Source organism: Macaca fascicularis, chromosome 10, assembly GCF_037993035.2.
Source record: "Macaca fascicularis isolate 582-1 chromosome 10, T2T-MFA8v1.1".
NCBI lineage: Eukaryota > Metazoa > Chordata > Mammalia > Primates > Cercopithecidae > Macaca > Macaca fascicularis.
In genome coordinates, this window is record NC_088384.1 from 119,538,391 (window position 1) to 119,557,923 (window position 19,533).

General features: G+C 60.4%; 1 protein-coding gene across 22 annotated transcripts in view; it reads right to left on the bottom strand.

The window, feature by feature from the left end:
- KCNQ2 (potassium voltage-gated channel subfamily Q member 2) overlaps window positions 1-19,533 on the bottom strand; it is a 71,592-nt gene that overhangs the window by 19,551 nt on the left and 32,508 nt on the right. For 16 of the 22 annotated variants that reach the window (XM_045364139.3, XM_074005689.1, XM_074005693.1 and 13 more), the window contains exons 6-11: window positions 18,091-18,201; window positions 17,167-17,262; window positions 13,058-13,152; window positions 10,906-10,935; window positions 8,437-8,505; window positions 3,919-3,948 (exon numbers count right to left, since the gene is read on the bottom strand). In XM_045364139.3, the coding sequence (XP_045220074.1) occupies window positions 3,919-3,948; window positions 8,437-8,505; window positions 10,906-10,935; window positions 13,058-13,152; window positions 17,167-17,262; window positions 18,091-18,201 (431 nt within the window). The remainder of the gene's footprint in view (window positions 1-3,918; window positions 3,949-8,436; window positions 8,506-10,905; window positions 10,936-13,057; window positions 13,153-17,166; window positions 17,263-18,090; window positions 18,202-19,533) is intronic. The other 6 variants (XM_045364138.3, XM_074005692.1, XM_074005688.1 and 3 more) reach the window with 1 other exon arrangement.

Below are 19,533 nucleotides of genomic sequence, written 5' to 3' on the forward strand. Positions count from 1 at the left end.
GCACGCTTTCCCAAGAATCTCCCCGAAAGCCCTGGCGATTTATCTCTGCATCACAGTATGCAAATGATTAAGCAGAAAATGAAAGCAAATCACCAAGAACGACAAGAACCCTTCCTTTTCCCCGCCCCAGCCACCCCCACCCGCTTTGCCGCTGCTTCCTGAGACAGCACTTCTCAAACGAGGCGCCCCAGGAACCCCAGCGTGACGACGGCCTTCCACTCAGAACACACAGGCTCTGGGAAGAAAGTGTCCCGCCTCCTGCCTTCTTGCACACGCGTGTTTAGACACCAGCGTCCCTGCATAAACCCGCTGGCAGCTCTCCACGCGGCGTCACGGACACGGCTAGCTCCAGTCATGGCAGCACTCGGCCACCCGGGTAGCTGAGGGCTCCGGACCCTTCCGCGAGCCCCACCGGCCTGCAAGACCCCAAGGACGGGTGACCAACTTCCACCCCAGCCCCCGTGCCGGTCCCGCTTTTTAGGTCACAAGCAGCTTTGGGTTCCCCAGGCACTAAGGGATATAGCAAAAGGCCGGACTCTGTTTGCTGGTTAACCACGAACGCGAGGGCGGGACGGGGCCCGAGGTTCTGGCTGCTCACAGAGTCTCTCCACTGTGGCCACCGAAGCCACGATGACACCCAAGCCTTCCTGGAAGGCAAAGACCTCAGACTCCCACCAGCGCCACCAGGGTGCCCAGGCCCAAGCACAGAGCCCCTGCCTGGAGGGCCCCAGGAGACCTTCGCCACCCCGGGGAAGGAGCATGAAGGAGGCAGAGTCCCGCTTCCCCAAACCTCCCAAGGTCTCCTGTTTTGACCCCATCACGATCGCCTTGACCAAGAGGCCCCTCCCGGGCTGCCCCTGCCGCCCAATTCTGCGATGGAATCGTCCTGTCGCCACACTGAAGCCCTGGCTGTCGCCACCAGGCACCTGAGACTCGAGAGTGAATCTCTAATCGTGCCCATTTTAATGCACATTATTTTAACAGCCACCCGTGGCTGGCAGCTCCTGTATGGGGCAACGTGGTCTGAGAGCCAGGGAGAGCTGGTGGGGAGGCGCTGCAGCCACAGCCCCCCAAGACCCCCAAAGTTTTGTGGGGGGCCCATGCAGCTGCACCTCACCCTGGGGTCTGCAGCTGGCACTGGGCTTCCTTCCTGCCCCATCAGCCACAGGGAGCTGCCCACTGTGTGAGAAGGCGCCGTGACCCGAGGCCGGACAGGCAGGCGAGCCCAAGACCCACAGATGCTGACCAAGACCCGACAGGACAGACAGGCACCAAAAACACGCGGACACTTGTGCTTGAGAAGAGGAGGAGGAGCCCACAGTCACGAGGGAGCCCACACAGGCACGAGGGGGCCCACACAGGCACGAGGGGGCCCACACAGGCACGAGGGGGCCCACACAGGCACAAAGGGGCAGCTGCTGTTGGGGGCTCCTCCAAGCACGGGGGCAGGAGGCAGTGAGATGCAGGATGCGACAAGACAGCACAAGTCAGAGCCGCCGTGGCCACAGAGACCCCCCAGGACCCCCCTGGGGCAGCACAGCCTGAGCCCCCCACCTGGCCACAGAGACCCCCCTGGGACCCCTGCCCCGGGCAGCCCAAGCCCCAGCCTGCATGGCTCCCCACCCAACCCCAACGCAGACGCCTCCTCTGACTCCAGCACAGCCCCAGTGGTCCCTACGGGAACCGAGCCCCCGCCAGCCGGGTCGCTTGCCACCACGTGACTGTGTTCCGAGCTAGGATGGGGGTGAGGGTCTCAGCAGTGAGTGAGGGTCCCTGTGTCCACACCATCCACCTGCCAAGACCAGCTGACACCAGCGGGGTCCTGCCATGTGGGGTGCGGGCTCCACCTCCAAAGGGCAGGCAGAGGCACGGGTCCCACCGGACTCACAGAGCCCAGGTCGGGCAGCAGAGGGGCACCAGGAGCCGAGCTCTCCCTCAGGCTTCACAGAGCAGGCCCCTCACCCAGCAGCCCAGGGACGTGGCAGGTAATGATTGCGGAACAACTTCCTAAGCACAGCCCTGCACTGGACAGGCTGCGGCGGCCCCAGGCCAGGGAACAGAGACGCCACCCCATTACCTGACAGGTGAGCACCCCAGGACGGGCAGGGAGGGCCTTCAAGGGCAGAGACCGCTCCTCCCTCCCACTGCACCCCAGGCACCTTCCGGAAGCCCCAGACCCAGCAGCCCCACGTCCCTCACCACAGGCGTCCCAGGAGGAGGGCCGGGGCGGGTGGGCGCTCGCCCATGGGGGAGGGCATGGGAGGCACAGGCAGGCAAGGACCCCCGGACACATGGGGAAGAGGCGGGGGAGGGGTGGGGAGCCACAGAGCTTACCGGAGAGCCCGGAGGCTCCCGCGTGTCCTCACCTGGAGTTCGCTTTCAGGGCCAGCACCTCATCCCCAAAGAGGGCAGACGAGAGAGGGGCCCAAGAAGGGCAGTAACAGGGATTAAAGCGCTTGGGGGCAGCGGGTGTCCAGATGGGTGGGGTGGAGGGCGGGAGGGAGAGAGAGAAAGAGAGAGGCTGAGACGAGAACGTGGAGCGGCCGGGCGGGGGGCGTCGAGCACGAGGGCCCTGAGGCACGGGGCATTTCCGGCGTCGCTCTCAGCAAGGGCATGGGGCCCGGCTGCGCGGAAGCCTCTCGTCCACCTGGGACAGCACCGAGGTTCCGCCCAAATCACAGGCGAGGGTGCCCATTGTGGGGGGCACAGTGTCCATCCCCACAACCACTCCCAGCCTCAGGGCCAACAGCAGGGGCGGGGGAGGCAGTGACAGGAGAACGACGCGGCCCCGGCAGTGGCAGCAGTGGGGGGGCACCAGCAGAGGCCGTGCTGCCCATCCAACTCTTTCTGGGCCCTCGTCCGTTTTCTTAGCCTCTGAGAGGACGAACGGGCCCCTAGTGGTTCTCTTGGTTGGTTTGGGCCGGAAGCATTGCCCGTCTTTCCAGCTCAAGGCACTGACCGTGACCCCCCTTCTGTGGGATGTGGGGTGGCTGGAAAAACGGAACTCAGCCTCACTCCATCTCCCCACACCCAAGCCCCCCAGTGTCTCGCCAGCTGTCACCCTGTCCAGGAGGGCACGGGCGTGAAGCAGCCAGGCATCCATCTCGGACTCCAGGTCCGAGGGGCCAGATTTACTCTGCAACATGTGGATGGGGCCGAGAGAAGCCTGGGACCTCCTCAGGGTGACGCATGGGGGGCTGGGGCTCGGCAGACATAGAATTCACTTGTGAAATGATCTTGATTTTCTGTCTCCATCCTTCACCCCTTACACGAGTCCTGTCTCCAATCTGCCTGACCCGCAGAACCTCAGGGACCCGGGAGAGGGAACCAGGCTGAGCACCTGCACCCTTGGCCCACCTTGACCTTGGCAAACAGGGAGAGGAGGCTGGCCAGAATCTCCACCCAGGGGCGCGAGGCAGAGAGGATGTCCCACCCTCCCCGGAGGACAGGGGGCCCCTGGTCTGTGCCATGTGCTCCAGATACTCCCGAACCAGAACAGCGGGAGGGAAGGCCAGAGGCCCACTCGGAGCTTCCACCCCGGCCGGCCCGACTCAGGCCAGCTGTGAGCTCAGGCTGTGTGCCTGCGGCTGGAGGGAGTGCGCTAACAGAAACCCCTGCCTCCGAGAGCCCTGGGGCCAGACTTGTGGGCGGGATGGGGGATCCCCCCGAGAAGCCACCCAGCTGCCCGGATCCACAGTGCTGCAAAGTAAAACCGAATCACTGGGGAGGGGTGAGCAGGAAAAGTGATTTAAGGGCCCACATCACCGCCAGGCGGGGGTCTGGACACAGTCACACGGTCACACACGGAAGCACACACGAGGCCCTCATGTCTCCACAACAGGTTGTGCCAACGTGTGGGAGAGAGACCAGACGGTTGTGTACACGGCAGACACCAGGGCAGCGGCGAGGGGCACTGACCTTGGAGACGGCTCCGGCGGGGGCTCCTTCCTTCAAACAGAAGCAATAGAGAGTTAGTGGCCGCCCGCTCAGCACCCTTGAGGGTCCCCTAACCAGCCCAGCCCCCCACAGTCCCATGGGCCAGGGGCTGCAGGGGAGGGGGGTCTCAGAGAAGGCTGGGCAGGGGTGGAGCTGGCTCACCCACCCCAGAGAGCCCACGGCCCCAGGAACGGGCACCCCAGGGCCCATGGCAGCAGCTCTGAGAGGAAAGAGGGACTCCGCCGGGGGCTTCTGCTCTTCTGACCTGGGGGTCACTACCCCCCACATTCACGGACACTCATTTTAACCAGAACCACACCAATATTAATAAAGTTCCAAAAAGGACATGTTTGCTGAAGAAAGCTCCGCAAGGGAGTTTAGTTTACAATCAATTTTCGAGACAGACTGAGCTGCTCCGACTCTTTTTCCCACGCTTATCCCAATGGAATGATTCTCTTCCGCACGACTCTCCGGGGTGGCTCCATTGCGCCACAGTCAGTGAGCCCAGGGTTTGTGCCACCAACCAACTGTCCCGGCCTCGCCCTGCAGGCAAAGCTGTCTGGGCCTTCCGGCGTCTCACTTGGGGCTGTTTCTGCTGGTAAAGGCATTGCAGATTGAGTAGAGATCGGTGGATTGTGATTCGGCTCATCCATGGGGAGGCCCCAGCGATCTCGTCCAAACACCTGGGCTGGTGCCCCAGCTGGTACGCCGTGTTACAAGCAGGTTCTTTGGTGCACTTCCAAATACTTCATGTGGCAGGGACCGTGTTGCCGTGCTCTCAGGGAGGGTCCCTCATCGCCTCCGTGCTCTCGGGGAGGGTCCCTCATCGCCTCCTGCAGCTCCCGGTGGCCCAGGTGTCCTTGGCTTGTGGCTGCACCACTCCGTCTCTGCCTCTGTCTCTCCATGGCACTCTCCATGTCTCTGTGTCTTCCCCTCCTCTACCTCTGTAAGGACAGCTGTCACCGGGATAGGGCCCATTGGGATGATCCAGGGTGATCTCATCTCAAGATCCCAAACTCAGTTATAGCTGCAAGGACCCTCTTCCCAAATAAGGTCACATTTGCACATTCTGGGACATTTTGGAGACCAGCATTCAACCCACTGCATTCCCCCAACCCCCCAAAATTCATGGCCGTCTTATGTCCAGAATACACTCACCCCTCCCAAGATCCCCCAAAGTCTCCACCCTCTGCAGCACGGAATCTGCGTCCAAAACCTCATCGAACTCCCATTTGTTGGCCGGGCGTGGTGGCTCACACCTGCAATCCCAGCACTTTGGGAGGCCGAGACAGGCAGATCACCTGAGGTCAGGAGTTCGAGACCAGCCTGACCAATATGGTGAAACCCCATCTCTACTAAAAATACAAAACTTAGCTGGGTGTGGTGGCGGGCGTCTGTAATCCCAGGGACTCGGGAGGTTGAGGGAGGAGAATCACTTGAACCCAGGAGGCAGAAGTTGCAGTGAGCCGTGATCGTGCCATTGCACTCCAGCCTGAGTGACACAGGGAGACTCCGTCTCGGAGAAAAAAAAAAACAGAAAAAGAAATCCCATCCATTCAAAAAGTCCCAAATCCCATCATCTAAAGTCATGGCAATCACTTAAATCAGGTGTGTGTGAGACTGTGGGTGTGCACCAACCTGGGGCTAAAGTCCTCCGTGCACGCACCTGTGAATCTACAAAACAAGTCATCTGCTTAAAACATCAACGGCAGAGGCTGGGCGCGGTGGCTCACGCCTGTAATCCCAGCACTTTGGGAGGCCGAGACGGGCGGATCACGAGGTGGGGAGATTGAGACCATCCTGGCGAACACGGTGAAACCTCGTCTCTACTAAAAAATACAAAAAACTAGCCGGGCGAGGTGGCGGCGCCTGTAGTCCCAGCTACTTGGGAGGCTGAGGCAGGAGAATGGCATGAGCCCGGGAGGCAGAGCTTGCAGTGAGCTGAGATCCGGCCACTGCACTCCAGCCTGGGCGATAGAGCGAGACTCTGTCTCAAAAAAAAAAAAACCACATCAACGGCAGGACCGCCCTTCCCACTCAGAAAGGGAGAATGACAGAGGGGCCACCGGCCACCACAGTGGGCAAACTCCACGTGGCACAGCTCTGGGGACGCTCCTTGGGGGCTCTCGGCCCCACCGGCCTCTGCGGGAGCCTCGGCGTCGCTCTCCGTTTCCTGAAGGGCAGCTTGTGTTCACAGCTGAGGACGCCACTGGCCTGTTTCCTGCCTGCAGACTCCCGGAAGTTCGATGCCTTCTTACCTTCGTCTGACGCTGTCTCTGCCCATCTAGTTTATGCTGGTATGAAACTCCCCAAAACCTCCAGGGCCTCCTGAATATGTCACAGGGCGTGATGCCGTTAGACAAGAGGCCGCCCTGCACGTCCTTCCCAGATAGCTCCATCTTCACGCCTCTGTAGAGACGCTGGAGGCTGCGGCCGCACACCTGGCACCTTATGAGGCTGTCTGGCCACACCTGTGGGCTTCTCGCCAAAGCAGGCTTTGCCAACAGTGAATCTCCTAATTTAAGACCCTTTGCAAGCTGGACAGGCTGAGCACCTCCCAAACCTTCACGTTCTGGTTTCTTACAGCAGTTCTGCCCTGAATGCTTTCTTCTTCTTCTTTTTTTTCTTTTTTATAGTCTTTTGGCGGATCGGCCAGGTGCCATTCCAAATCTCCCTCTTTCCTCTCTCACTTTACTATGAGCAGCAGAAACAAATTAGGCTGCACCTTCCACACTTTGCTTGGAAATCTTCTTGGCTCAATATCCCAGTTCATCACTTAAAAATTCTGCCTCTGCCCGACAGCAGTGCACAGCCTTGCGGATTCTCTGCCACCAACAACACAAGGACAGCCTTCCCTCCAGCTTCCAATAGCTGCATCCCCACTTCCTCCTGAGCCCCACCATCTCTTCAGGACACCTCAGTTTCTTCCAGCCTGCACCTCAAAATATGTCCAAAATCTCATCTAAATCCCATCAGTTCAAAAAGTCCCAAATTTCATCATCTAAAGTCATCAGAGGCCGGGCACGGTGGCTCCCGCCTTTAATCCCAGCACTGTGGGAGGCCGAGACAGGCAGAGCCCTTGAGATCAGGAACTTGAGACCGGCCTGGCCAACCAACATGGTGAAACCCCATCTCCACCAAAAATAACAAAAATTAGCCGGGTGTGGTAGCAGGTATCTGTAATCCCAGCTACTCAGGAAGCTGAGGCAGGAGAATCGCTTGAACCCGGGAGGCAGAGGTTGCAGTGAGCCGAGATCGCACCACCGCACTCCAGCCTGGGTGACAGAGCGAGACTCCATCTCAAACAAAAATAATAAATAAAATAATAAAGTCATCAGAATCATTTAAATCAGGTGTGTGTGACTCTGGGTGTGAAGCACGCTGGGGCTGAAATCCTCCACGCGTGGACCTGTGATTCCAGGAAACAAGCCCCCGCGTCACGCAGTTCTGAAGTCGCGCCCACACTTGTAGGTGTTTAGCACAGCAGCACGCGGCTCCCGGGATTAAAGTCTGGATTCACGTGCTACAGCTCCTGTAACTAAGTGCCGCTGGAGTGTACAACGGACTTTTGTTCTTTCACCGTCCCAGAGGCCAGAGTCCAAAACCAAGCGGCGGGCGGGCGGGCGGACGGGCGGGCGGGCGGACGGGCGGGCGGGCGGACGGGCAGGCGGGCGGACGGGCAGGCGGGCGGGGCCTGCTCCCTCCAGCAGCTCCGGGGAACGCTCCTTTCTGCCTCTTCCAGCTTCTGTGGCTCCAGGCAGCCTTCGGCTGGTGGCCACATCACTTTAGTCCCTCTCCATCCTAGTTGGCTGTCTCCTCCATGTGTTTCCCCATCTCCCTCTCCTTGTAAGATCACTCATCGCTGGACTCGGCCCGCCCCGAAAATCCAGGATGATCTGAGATTGTCCTGACAGGTTCCAGGACAGAAAGGTGTCTCCAGGAGGCAGAGACCAGCATCCAACCCACCAGAAGCTCCTGCCCCATCAAGGGCTTTCCGACACGGAACTGCATGAGCACGGCCCTGGGCCTGGGCAGGCCTGGCAGGTGAATGCGTGGTCCACGTCTCCCGCTCAGCAGGCCCTTCTGCAACCTACCTCGGCGCCCGGCACTCTGACAGCCGTGGGCTTTGGGCCGGAAGGAGAGGCAGCAGGTGCCGCCGGTGCCTGAGTCACCACCAGGCCCTCGGGAGGATGCAGGGCCGGGGGTCCGCAGGGCCGGGACACTTCGTGTCATACGACCCACACACCTGGGTCCCACGTCAACCTTTGCCCCTCCCTCTCTGCCCGTCCCCCAGACCAGCTGCCCGTCTGGGGATGGGAGTCCAGACCAGGTCAGCAGACACGGAAAGAGAAAGCACCACCATCACCAAGTCCAGCGTCCCTGTGCATCCCAGCTCCCTGGAGGCCCCAGGGCACTGTCCGGGGCGAGTCTTCTGTGGGCAGCCGGGGCCCCCAGAGGACTGAAACGCCCACCCGCCCCACCGGGAGCTCCCTGGCTGACCTGAAAGCAAGTCCAGATTTACTCTTGAGGTTCCTCAGCAGCTCCAGCTGATTCAACGGGGGGATGAGTCTGGGGGAGAGGAGAGGGGAGTGAGCGTCTCACCCGCCCGAGTCCTGGGACACCTCCCTCAGCTTGCACAGCTCCACCGGCCGACGCCTGCGGTGCCAGACACCCGGCAGCGTGTGATGTGGTCAGGCTTTCAGGCAGCTGCCCACTGGGTCCTGGGCTCAGGCCCACCTCTCCTGGGCAGTCCCAGGAGCCACCTTCGTTCTCTGGCTGTGCCTGGGGCCTTGTCAACCAGCAGGGACAGCAGAGAGGACGGAGGAGGGAACAGGCCACCCATGCAGCCCCAACGCTGCAGCCTGGAGCAGGTGGAGGAGGGCGCGCAGGTCGGGGGAGGCCCTACTCCCTGCCCCCCTTCTAATCCCTGAACATCCCAGAAGGACAGCACCTGAATATATTTAGGGCCCCGGCCTCTCTCTACACAGCCACTTTCTCTGCCAAAGCTGGAGGAGTTGGGAGGTGGGGATACAGAAAAGGATTTTGCTTGGCAAAGGGAACCTTATTCTGGAGTCTATAGGATGAGCCCAGGCTCATCAGGCCCAGATGCCCAGCTCTGCTCCGAGCCCCCTTCCCAGTCCTGGTCATACCCACCCCCATCTTCCTGCCCTGCCGCCCACAGCCACCAGCAGGACCAGGTCCGGGTCCCCTGAAGCCCCCCAGGTGAGCGTGCAGGCGCCTCCCCACGTCTGGGTAGGACGTCCCCCTCTTCACCCCCCCCACCACTCCCCCCCACCTCACTCCGCCTGCTCCTCACCGCCCGTGCCCTCAGAGTATTCCAGCTAGCTTTAGAAAGAGATGCCCTCCTCGGGAGCCTCTGCCCCACCCGGCTCCCTGACCCACCCCTCCGCCTCCTCAGCCTCTGCTCCTAGGCCCCGCCATCCCGTCCACGGCCTCTTTGTTCCCTCTGCAGCCCCAGAGGTGGCCCCCAAAATGCTGGCAGGAGTGGGGCTCCTGTGAGCCCCCTCCCTCCAGAGGGCAGTCCGCTGTCCAGATCAGAGCAGGAACCCAGGCGACTGGTGAGCTGGTGTTGTGGGCGCAGCAGAGCCCAGGTTGGCTGGAGTCTGTCTGGGGGCCACAGGTGGCTCCCCACCTCTCCTTGGCGGGACCCACACGCACACAGGCCCAGATGAGAGACACACACGTCAGCCCTCAGAGCCACACAGGAGGCCATGCCTCGAACACACAAAGCAGCAGCGCCAGGGCAGACAGGTGGGCAGCGTGGCCAGGGCAGGACAGGGCTGTGGGACGAGGGCGCAACAAGGGGAGGGGGCGGCCCTGGGAGAGAGCAGAGGCTGGGGAGGGGGCAGCCGGCTTCAGCGCCAGCCACCTGGCCCCAGGGGCGTCAGGGCCTCTGCAGACATTGGAGATGTCTTATGGCTGAGCATGTCGGGGGCAGAGGTGCCGGGGACCCACCACTGCCCAGCATCGCACCCACTTCCCTTCTGGGAATGGAGAGTCAACATTCTAACAGTTCCCAGGAAGGGTGGCCAGGTCTCTCCTCCAGGATGGGTGACTGGCCCCTGGAGGAGTCATCAAGGGCTTCTGTGCAGGAAGCCCTCCCAGTCCATGTGGGGAGCGGCTGGCCCCAGGCTCTGCAGGGCGGTGCCGTCACAGAGCACAAGCTTGCCCACCCGACAGGGAGGGCCCTTCGTGCTGTATGCGGGTGAGGCTTCCCATAGCGGCTCACTGCCCTCCAGTTTGAACAAACAGCCCTTTTTCCCGCTCTCAGCAGTGGGGAACGCACAGGGGTGGGACGGCCCAGAGCCTTGGGGTTCCCCTGTCACACCAGGGCAAGACTCAGGAGAAACTTGAGTCCAGGGCAGAAGACCCTGAAGCAGACCCCTGAGGTGAGCTGCCCGCAGAGGCCACCCCGTGAGCCACGGTGGGACAAGGACCATGGCCGGCCTGGGGGTCCTGGCCTGGGAGCACCTTTGGCCCCAGATGGGTGCCCAGTGCCAGGGTGGGGGAAGCCCCCCATCCACCATTCCTGCTCTGCTCACAGATGGGGCCCGTGGGGTGGGGATGGAGGCATGAGGGGAGCCAGGCCGGAAGCAGGACAGGACAAGACCACAGGGGACACAGGCAGGCCGGCAACAGGAAGCAGCGGCTGGGGGCAGGGACATGGTGAGAAGGGTGGATGGGCCTGGGGAGGGCAGGGTTGACACATGGGCTCCAGGGAGGGCAGGGTTGGCATGTGGGCTCCAGGCAGGGGAGGGCCCAGGGTGATCGGGCCGCCCAGCATGGGGCCACGCAGGGCAGGGGTGCAGGGATGCTCGGTGGGCAGGGACAGTGGTCACTCTACAGACTGGGTGGGCTGTGGGGCTCCGGGGGCTTGCCTGGTCACAGTTCCAGACACAGAATGAGAACCACACACACACACAGGGCTTCTGTCCATGCATTTCCTACCTGGAGGCCCCGTAGGTTTGAGTTTGCGAACTTTCAAGTGTTTCCACACACACAAAGGGAAAAGAACGGAAAATTTCAAAAAGAACGGGATAAGAAAAAGAAAATGAAACAAATAGTCGAGGAAAGTAGGGGAAACAATAGAACAAAGAAAATTAGCACAAGGGCTGCTTCTGTCCCCGCCCTGGGCTGAGAGAGGCCGCTTTGCAGAAACAGGGGCATGGCCAACATTCCCAGGAAAGACGGGCAGTGCCAGGCTCCTAAGGTCAGGCTTCCAGGAGGTGCAGGGGGGATGGTGCTGAGGGAGGGGTCGGGGCAGACCCCGGAGGGCAACTGCAAACATCAAGGACCACCAAGGGCTCTGGCACCCTCCTCCCAAGTGACACCCTGAAAAGGCAGGTAGCAGCTGAGGATGGCCAAGGGTCTGTCCACCCTTGCCAACTCAGGATCCTCAAGAAGAATCCTGGGCCCCACCCCAGCCTAGAAGTCCCATCCACACTGTGCACCTGCCCCACCCTCAGGGAAGGCTCTGCTCTCAGGGAAGGCTCCACCCACAGGGAAAGCTCCACCCTCAGGGAAGGCCCCACCCACAGGGAAGGAAGACCCCACCCACAGGGAAGGAAGACCCCACCCACAGGGAAGGCTCCAGGCTCAGGGAAGTTCCCACCTACAGGGAAGGCCCCACTCACAGGGAAAGCTCCACCCTCAGGGAAGGAAGGCTCCACCCTCAGGGAAGGCTCCAGGCTCAGGGAAGACTCCACACACAGGGATGACTCCACCCTCAGGGAAAGCTCCACCCTCAGGGAAGTTCCCACCCACAGGGAAGGCCCCACCCTCAGGGAAGGCTCCACCCTCAGGGAAGTTCCCACCCACAGGGAAGGCCCCACCCACAGGGAAGGCTCCACCCTCAGGGAAGGCCCCACCCTCAGGAAGGCTCCACCTTCAGGGAAGGCCCCACCCCCAAGGAAGGAAGGCTCCACCCTCTGGGAAGACCCCACTCTCAGGGAAGGCTCCACCCTCAGGGAAGGAAGGCCCCACCCACAAGGAAGGAAGGCTCCACCCACAGGAAAGGCTCCACCCTCAGGGAAGGGAGGCCCCACCCTCTGGGAAGGCTCCACCCACAGGGAAGGCCCCACCCTCAGGGAAGGCTCCACCCACAGGGAAGGCCCCACCCACAGGGAAGGCCCCACCCTCAGGGAAGGCTCCACCCACAGGGAAGGCCCCACCCACAGGGAAGGCCCCACCCTCAGGGAAGGCTCCACCCACAGGGAAGGCCCCACACAAGGCTCCAGGGAACAGAAACCCCCTAGCAGCAGGTGAGGAGGGCGCCTGAGCTGGGAAGTCCCTGGGCTCAGTTCCCCACGTCAGAGCAGAGGGCGGGCGGGCGGGCAGGGTGGTGCCCACATAGACGGACTGGAGGGGTCAGGCCCACGTGGACCAGGAGAAAGGCCCTCAGAACTCCTCATCTCAGACCTTAATTTAAGCAAGAGCTAGGCACCGAAAATCCCAACTGGCTGCCACCTGCCCTTTTGTAAAACAAAAAAACACGGGAAAGCTGCCCTCCGACCACACAGGCTCACAGGACCTGCTGGCACTGCCTCGACTGGCACTTTTTAGGCCCCCTTCTCTGCTGCCTGAGGGGCTCCAAGGTTGTCTGTGTGCTCTGTCCTGTTGGGGGACACCTGGGACCCTCAGGATAATTTGAGTCTCCTGGTCCGAAAGCCTCACTGTGAGCCGGGGTTACTTTCCTGCCCCCCACGCAGGAGCCCTAGGTCCTTGCTGGGGGATGGGGTCACAGTGCTGGTTCCACTCATGAAGCCTGGGCACCTCGAGCTGCTGGTCCAGAGCAGCCCGGGGAGAGCTGTCAAGCTTCCTGGGGAGCGTCCTTGCAACGCACACAACACAGCATGACCCATGGCCAGGACGATAAAGCAACGGGGGAGGAAATGAAAGTGAAAAGAAAGCCGCAGCTCTAACACAAAGGGCAGAATCAACGCCTTGAAATAAACCACACACAGAACTCCTTTGTGAAAAATACATACATTTTAAAGAAAAAAAACAATCAAAATAATGAACAACAAAAAGTGGGGTTTAAGAACAAATGGAAAACAAAAAACGAAACAGATGCGTGGTGGCAGGTGCCCGGCGGCGGTACCTGTACATGGGCACGGTGACCGTGCGCTCGTAGTACTGCCACGTGGAGTGCAGGTCTGTGCGCGAGAGGTTGGTGGCGTAGAATCTCCAGGCCGACTGCGGAGGGAGAGACGAGGCGGTTGTCAAGGGGCAGGTGGTGAGGGGTGCGCCCAGGAGGGCCAGGCATGGAGGGAATGGGGCAGAGAGGACCTGGGACTCCCATGCTGTCAGCCCGGCACTCAGGACTCTGGGCCAGCGGGCTGGGCCCCAGTGCTGCATCAGCCCCACAGCCTCAGTTTACCCCCTGCCGGACAGACAGGCAAGACCGCGTGTCAGACGGTGGGGCCTGAAGGAGGGGAGCGGTCAGGGCTTGACTCGGGGCCCTCAGATAGTTCGCAGGGAGGCTGCGTTCTTTCCTTTCCATGACTCTCGCCTGGCCCCTGGCGGTTATCACCTGTCCTGGGTGTTAACCTTCCTGCCCTCCCTGTTGGGCCCTGGGCAACCTAAGGCACTGGGGGTATGGGTAGGGCCAGGGACCCCAACCTCCATCCTCCCAGGGCGGGGACTCAGCCTGGCTCGGGGCATGAGCCTGTGGGTTAGACTGAACCTTGCCTGGCTGGATTTCCATTCTCTATGCCTTTGTTTTGTTTTGTTTTGCGGTGCTGAAATAGACATATCCTAAAGTTCACCATTTTAGCCATTTTAAAGTGTGCGCTTCAGTGGCACCTGCACACGCAGTGCTGCGTGACCACTGCCCCTATCTAACTCCACACTTCTTCGTCGCCCCCAAAGAAACCCCCTACTACCCCCCACGTCCAGCAGGCACTCCTGGTTCCCTGGTCCCCCAGGCCCTGGCCACCGCCAGGGTGTACGGGGCTCCACGGACTTCCCCGCCCCGGGCGTTTCCTGCCAAGGACATCGCAAGCTGCACGGCCTTCCCTGTCCGGCTCCCTCCGCTGAGCGTGACATCCCCGGGGCCCATCCTCGTCGTAGCAAGGGGCAGCGCCCGCTCCTCCTCATGGGAGGATCATATGGATAAATCATATTCCGTTCATCCATTAATAGACGTTTCAGCTGTGTCCACTTTTTGGTTCCTATGAGTGGTGCTGCTGTGACATTTGTGTGCACGTGTTGGTTGAAGGTCTGTAGAACGGCTGGGCTACGGGTTAACCCCACGTTTCCGAACTTTCTGAGAAATAACAAACTGCTTTCCCGGGTGGCCGCATCGTTACATTCCTCCCAGTAGGGGGCCCAGTTTCCACACATCCTAAGCTTGGTTTCCCATTGGTTAACACGTCAGCCACCCTGGCCAGGCGCCGCGGCTCGCCGCACCTTGGAGGCTGAGGCAGGTGGATTGTCTGAGCCCAGGAGTTCAAGACCAGCCTGGGAAACATGGCAAAACGCTGCCTCTCCTTTAAAAAAAAAAAAAAAAATTAGCCAGGTATGGCGGCGCACCCCACAAGGAATTCCTTGTCAGGACTGCAGCAATCCAGACGAGATGCTGTAGGAGGAACGCTGGCCCAGCAGCGGCATCTCCACCAGTGAACGGACGCCAACTCTGGTTTTCAGCCTCCAGAGCCAGTGAACTCTGTTTCCAAGCAGCTTATGTGAACTTCTCAGCCCGGGAGAGCTTCCCTGCCCCTCCCCCTCCGGCACACGGGCAGCCTGCCACACGGGTTCATCTCTGGATGAGAGCTCCCCACCCTCCGGCCACAGTGGTTCATCTCTGGTTATAATCCTTTCTTCTAATTCCCAAACACATTGGACACGTTTGGAGGTATTTTTTCTGGTTTTTTTTTTTTTTTTGTCGACAGAATCTACTCCAGGTGAAGATGCTGTGAACAGTGTTGAAATGACAAGAAGGATTCAGAACATTAAATAAACTTAGTTGGTAAAGCAGTGGCAGTGTCTGGGAGGACTGACTGCGAGGCTGAAAGCAGTTCCACTGTGGGTAAAATGCTATCCAACAGCATCGCATGCCACAGAGAAATCTTTCGTGAAAGGAAGAGTGAATCGATGCGGCAAACCTCATTCTTGCCTTATTTTAAGAAATCGCCACAACCACCCCAGCCTTCAGCAGCCCCACCTCATCAGCAGTGGCCGCCGGCATCGAGGTGAGACCCTCTGCTGGCACAAAGATTACAACTCGCGGAAGGCTCAGGTGATTGTTAGTATATTTTAGCAATTAAGTATTTGTAAGTGAAGGTACGTGCAGTGTTTTACTGGTTTTTAGACATAATGCTACTGCACACTCAGGCTACAGCATGGTGTAAACATAACTTTTTTTTTTGAGACGGAGTCTCACGCTGTTGCCCAGGCTGGAGTGCAATGGCGCGATCTTGGCTCACTGCAACCTCCGTCTCCCGGGTTCAAGCAATTCTGCTGCCTCAGCCTCCTCAGTAGCTGGGATTACAGGCATGAGCCACCATGCCTGGCTAATTTTTTTATATTTTTAGTAGAGATGGGGTTTCACCATGTTGGCCAGGCTGGTCTCGAACTCCTGACCTCAAGAGATCTGCCCACCTCGGCCTCCCAAAGTGCTGGGATGACAGGTGGGAGCCACGGTGCCCGGCCTGTAAACATAACTTCCACATGCACTGGGAAACCACGAAATTCGTGTGACTCACTTTATTGCCGTTATATCTATTGCAGTGGTCTGGAACCATGGCTGCAGGACCTCTGAGGTGTGCCTGTGGAGAGGCCCAATGGTGCTCTGGAAATGTGCACCAGCTGCTGTTAAGAGTGACCTTCGAGGGGAGCAGGGCGCACGGGACCCTGGGTGCTCAGGTGCTGCCTTTTCTGGCACTGTTTTAACCTTTTCACCACATGTACGTGGTCATTTTTTAAACCATCAATAGTGGAGTGAGAGTTGGGGGCATTTTTGTTCTTCTTTATAATCTTTTGCATGAAAATAAATGGCTGTTTGTAGTTTTTATAGTGGAAGATAAATACACACCTTAAGGTGGGCTGGGCCCAGAATTTCTCCAAGACCACGAGAGGCACATCCCCTGCTGTTGCCACCGACACTCCATGGCTTGTGGCCATGTCTCCAGTCTCTGCGTCTGGTCACACTGCTTTCCCCTCCTCTGTGTCAAATCTCCTTCTTATAAGGATGCATGTCATTGCATTTAGGGCCCACCTGGTGTAACCCAGGCTTATCTCCATCTCAAGATCTGCTGTCTGAGACAGGAGAGAGCCTATAGCCACATCCAGCTGGCAGGGACCTGGTCAGTTCTGAGGGTCCAGTGGATGGAAGACTTTGGGGAGGAACTGTAAGAATGGCTGGTCCCAAGGGGGTCCTGCTGTCTGTCCATATTTTCTTTTTTTATTATTTTTTATTTTTTTGAGATGGAGTCTCACTCTGTTGCCAGTTGGAGTACTGTGGCGTGATCTCCGCTCACTGCAACCTCCGCCTCCCTGGTTCAAGCGATTCTCCTGCTTCAGCCTCCTGAGTAGCTGGGACTACAGGTGCACGCCACCACACCCGGCTAATTTTTGTATTTTTAGGAGAGACGGGGTTCACCATGTTGGCCAGGATGGTCTTGATTTCCTGATCTCGTGATCTTACCACCTCGGCCTCCCAAAGTGCTGGGATTACAGGCGTGAGCCACTGTGCCCAGCCATTGTCTGTCCATATTTTCAAGGTGGCTCAGGAATTACTTGTGGATGCCAGAGTGGTCACTGCACCCTACCTACCCCCAAATGGTGGGACGGGGCTGGGTGGGGTCCGGGCAGGCATCATCGGGGCCTACAGCCAGCATCAGGGGGCAGACGGGGTCAGGCACTGACTCTGCAGCATGTGGGCTCTGGGAGCCTCAGCCCTGCAGCTTCCGAATGGGTGCGCTCGCCTCCCAGGGTGCGGTGGAGAGGACCTGATGGCTGGGCCCCAGCGCCCACACAACGCAAGGGCCACCCCAGCAGCATCTTCACACAAACCACCCTGTGCAGCCTCAGGGGTCGGAGCCATTTCTCAACACACACACTCGCATCCTGGCTCCTTCCACACATTCCCGCAGAGGGTGAGGGCTGTGGCCCCATCCGCAGATAGGGCAATGCCAAGGCCCTGGCGGCCTCTACTCCTGGACAAGGTGGGACCAGGACGAGGGCTGCGCTGGTCCCCAGGGGACTCACCTGGATCAAGCCTGCAGCCGGGTTCCGCCTCTTCTCAAAGTGCTTCTGCCGGTGCTGCTCCTGAACCTTCAGGGCAAAGCCAGACCCCAAGATGCCCTGCAATTTGTCAGGGTCAGGCCACATCCCAGGGACCCCCACACCCCAATTCATCAGGGTCAGACCACGCCCCGGGAACCCATGTCTCCCACCTTCATCAGGGTCAGACCCGTCTCCACTGATCCATACCTCCCCCACCTTCATCAGGGTCAGACCCGTCTCCACTGATCCATACCTCCCCCACCTTCATCAGGGTCAGACTGCATCCGGGGACCCGCGTCCCCACAATCCATCAGCACCAAGAGGAAAGAACCCACTGGCTTGCAGGAGACATGGCAGGGCCCACACTGAACTCAGGGTGGCCTCTCCTTCCCTTCCACCCGGAAGAGTCTGCATACCCATCTTGAAGGGCACACAGTGAAGGAACCACCGGGGCCAGCCTCTCGCCGTGCACCAGCTGCCCTGCCCTGCCCTGGGGCAACAAAGGTTGGCAGGGCCCCTCCACCTTCCTCTGAACTGGGTGGGCCTCACTGCGTGGAGACCCACGAGGGAGCTGTGTCACCAGCCGCCCTGCCCCTGGTCACAAGGACGTCCTGCTGGGCCCCACTCAGACTAAGAGGGGCCACCAGTGACTAACAGAGCCCCTGAAGCTACAGCCACAGCCCTGGGCATGCTCCTGCTAGGGCTGGGGAACCCCCCACTCCAGTCCTCAGGGAACAAGGCCTCTGACCCTGAGCTGCCACCTCCAGCTCCTGGGGGCTGTGGACCTGCTGGGAGCCGCTCCTGCCCCAGGTCCCACCCAGGGAACTGTGCCCAGGGGCCTGTGGTCACCTGGGGAGCCTACAAGACCTCGTCCCCCTCCAAGGCAGGCAGGGCAGCTGGACTTACTGCAGGAAGCGCGAAGAAGGAGACACCGATGAGGGTGAAGGTTGCCGCCAGGAGCCTGCCGTTCCAGGTCTGTGGGTACTTGTCCCCGTAGCCAATGGTGGTCAGCGTGATCTGTGGGACCGCAGGCTCCGGTCACATGAAGGGCCTGCTCACACCCCTGAGGGCAGGCTAGACGCCCGCAGGTGGCTCAGGGCTTGGGCTGGGACAGATGTGGTACCACTCCCATGTCACCACCCACACAGGGGCCCAGTGAGGCCAGGGTTGGGGTCGGCCGCCCTTCATCCCCAGAGCCCTCTCTCCTCTTCCCCTACAGGCCAGAAGCAGGGTCCAGCCAAAGGCTGTGTCCCCATCTCACATCGAGAACCAGAGGCCCAGTGACGTGACTCCCACGAGGCTCGGCTAGGACGGCAGCCCTCGCCCATCCCCGCCGGGTGGAGAGCGCAGCTGGGGAGGAGGGAGTGCCGAGAGGGACCCAGAGGAACAGGCGGGGCGTGCAGGGGGCTCGCTGAGCCTGACCTGAGCTGAGGCCAGAGGAGGGGGTGGGCGGGAGGAGGCCATGATGAGAGGCGGGGGAGTGGTCCCCACCGGGCCATGGCGGGGTGGCTGCTCCTGGAGCAGGGACCCCAGAGGTTGTGTTTAGAGTTTCTCTAGGGGTGGTGGGCAAGGGGGCGGTCGGGCCAGGTTGGGCCTCCCCAGGGGTCCCAGAGAGCCCAGGAGCCCCCAGCTCAGAGCTTGGGTGAGGGAAAGTAAAGGACGGACACGTCTCCAAGCAGCTCTGACAAGAGACGCCCGTGCCGGGGCCGAGGAAGGCGGGGCAGGTGCCCTGCACTCAGTGCTGGACATGTGGGGGCCGCAGCCCACCCCCCCTTGCCAGAACCGCATGCACCACAAGCCAGGGGGCTCAGGACAACCGCACAGAGGCCACTCTGGCTTCGACGAGAAGGTGGGCCCGGGACAGGCCCTGGGAGGGCAGGGTCTTAGACAAACAGAGGGAGGGGTCGAGGCCTGAGCACAGATAGCGGGGCCGGGAAGGGGAGACCTCTCCCCAGGACCCGCAGCCCCACCCCGGGGAGTTTACCCCAGGCTCTGAGGACGCCGCTGTGTGGTCTGAGGACAGGGTGGGCCGGCTGGGCCGCACCCGCTCCACACTGAAGGAAGCCGCGGCCTGGCGCGAAGTACCACCTGCACTTGGGGGCCTCGGCTGCCGCCACCATGCGGAGTACACAGAAGGCTCTGGGAAGGAGGCTGCCACATGGAGTGGGCGGGAGGTTGGGCGAGGCCTGGACCCAGAAACCTCTCCTGGGGAGACCAAGCCAGGACCTCAGCCCTCTACACAATTTCTTTACCAAAGGAGGCTTTTTTTTTTTTTTGGTTTGTTTTTTGTTTTTTTATTTTGAGACAGAGTCTCGCTCTGTCCCCCAGGCTGGAGTGCAGTGGCGAGAT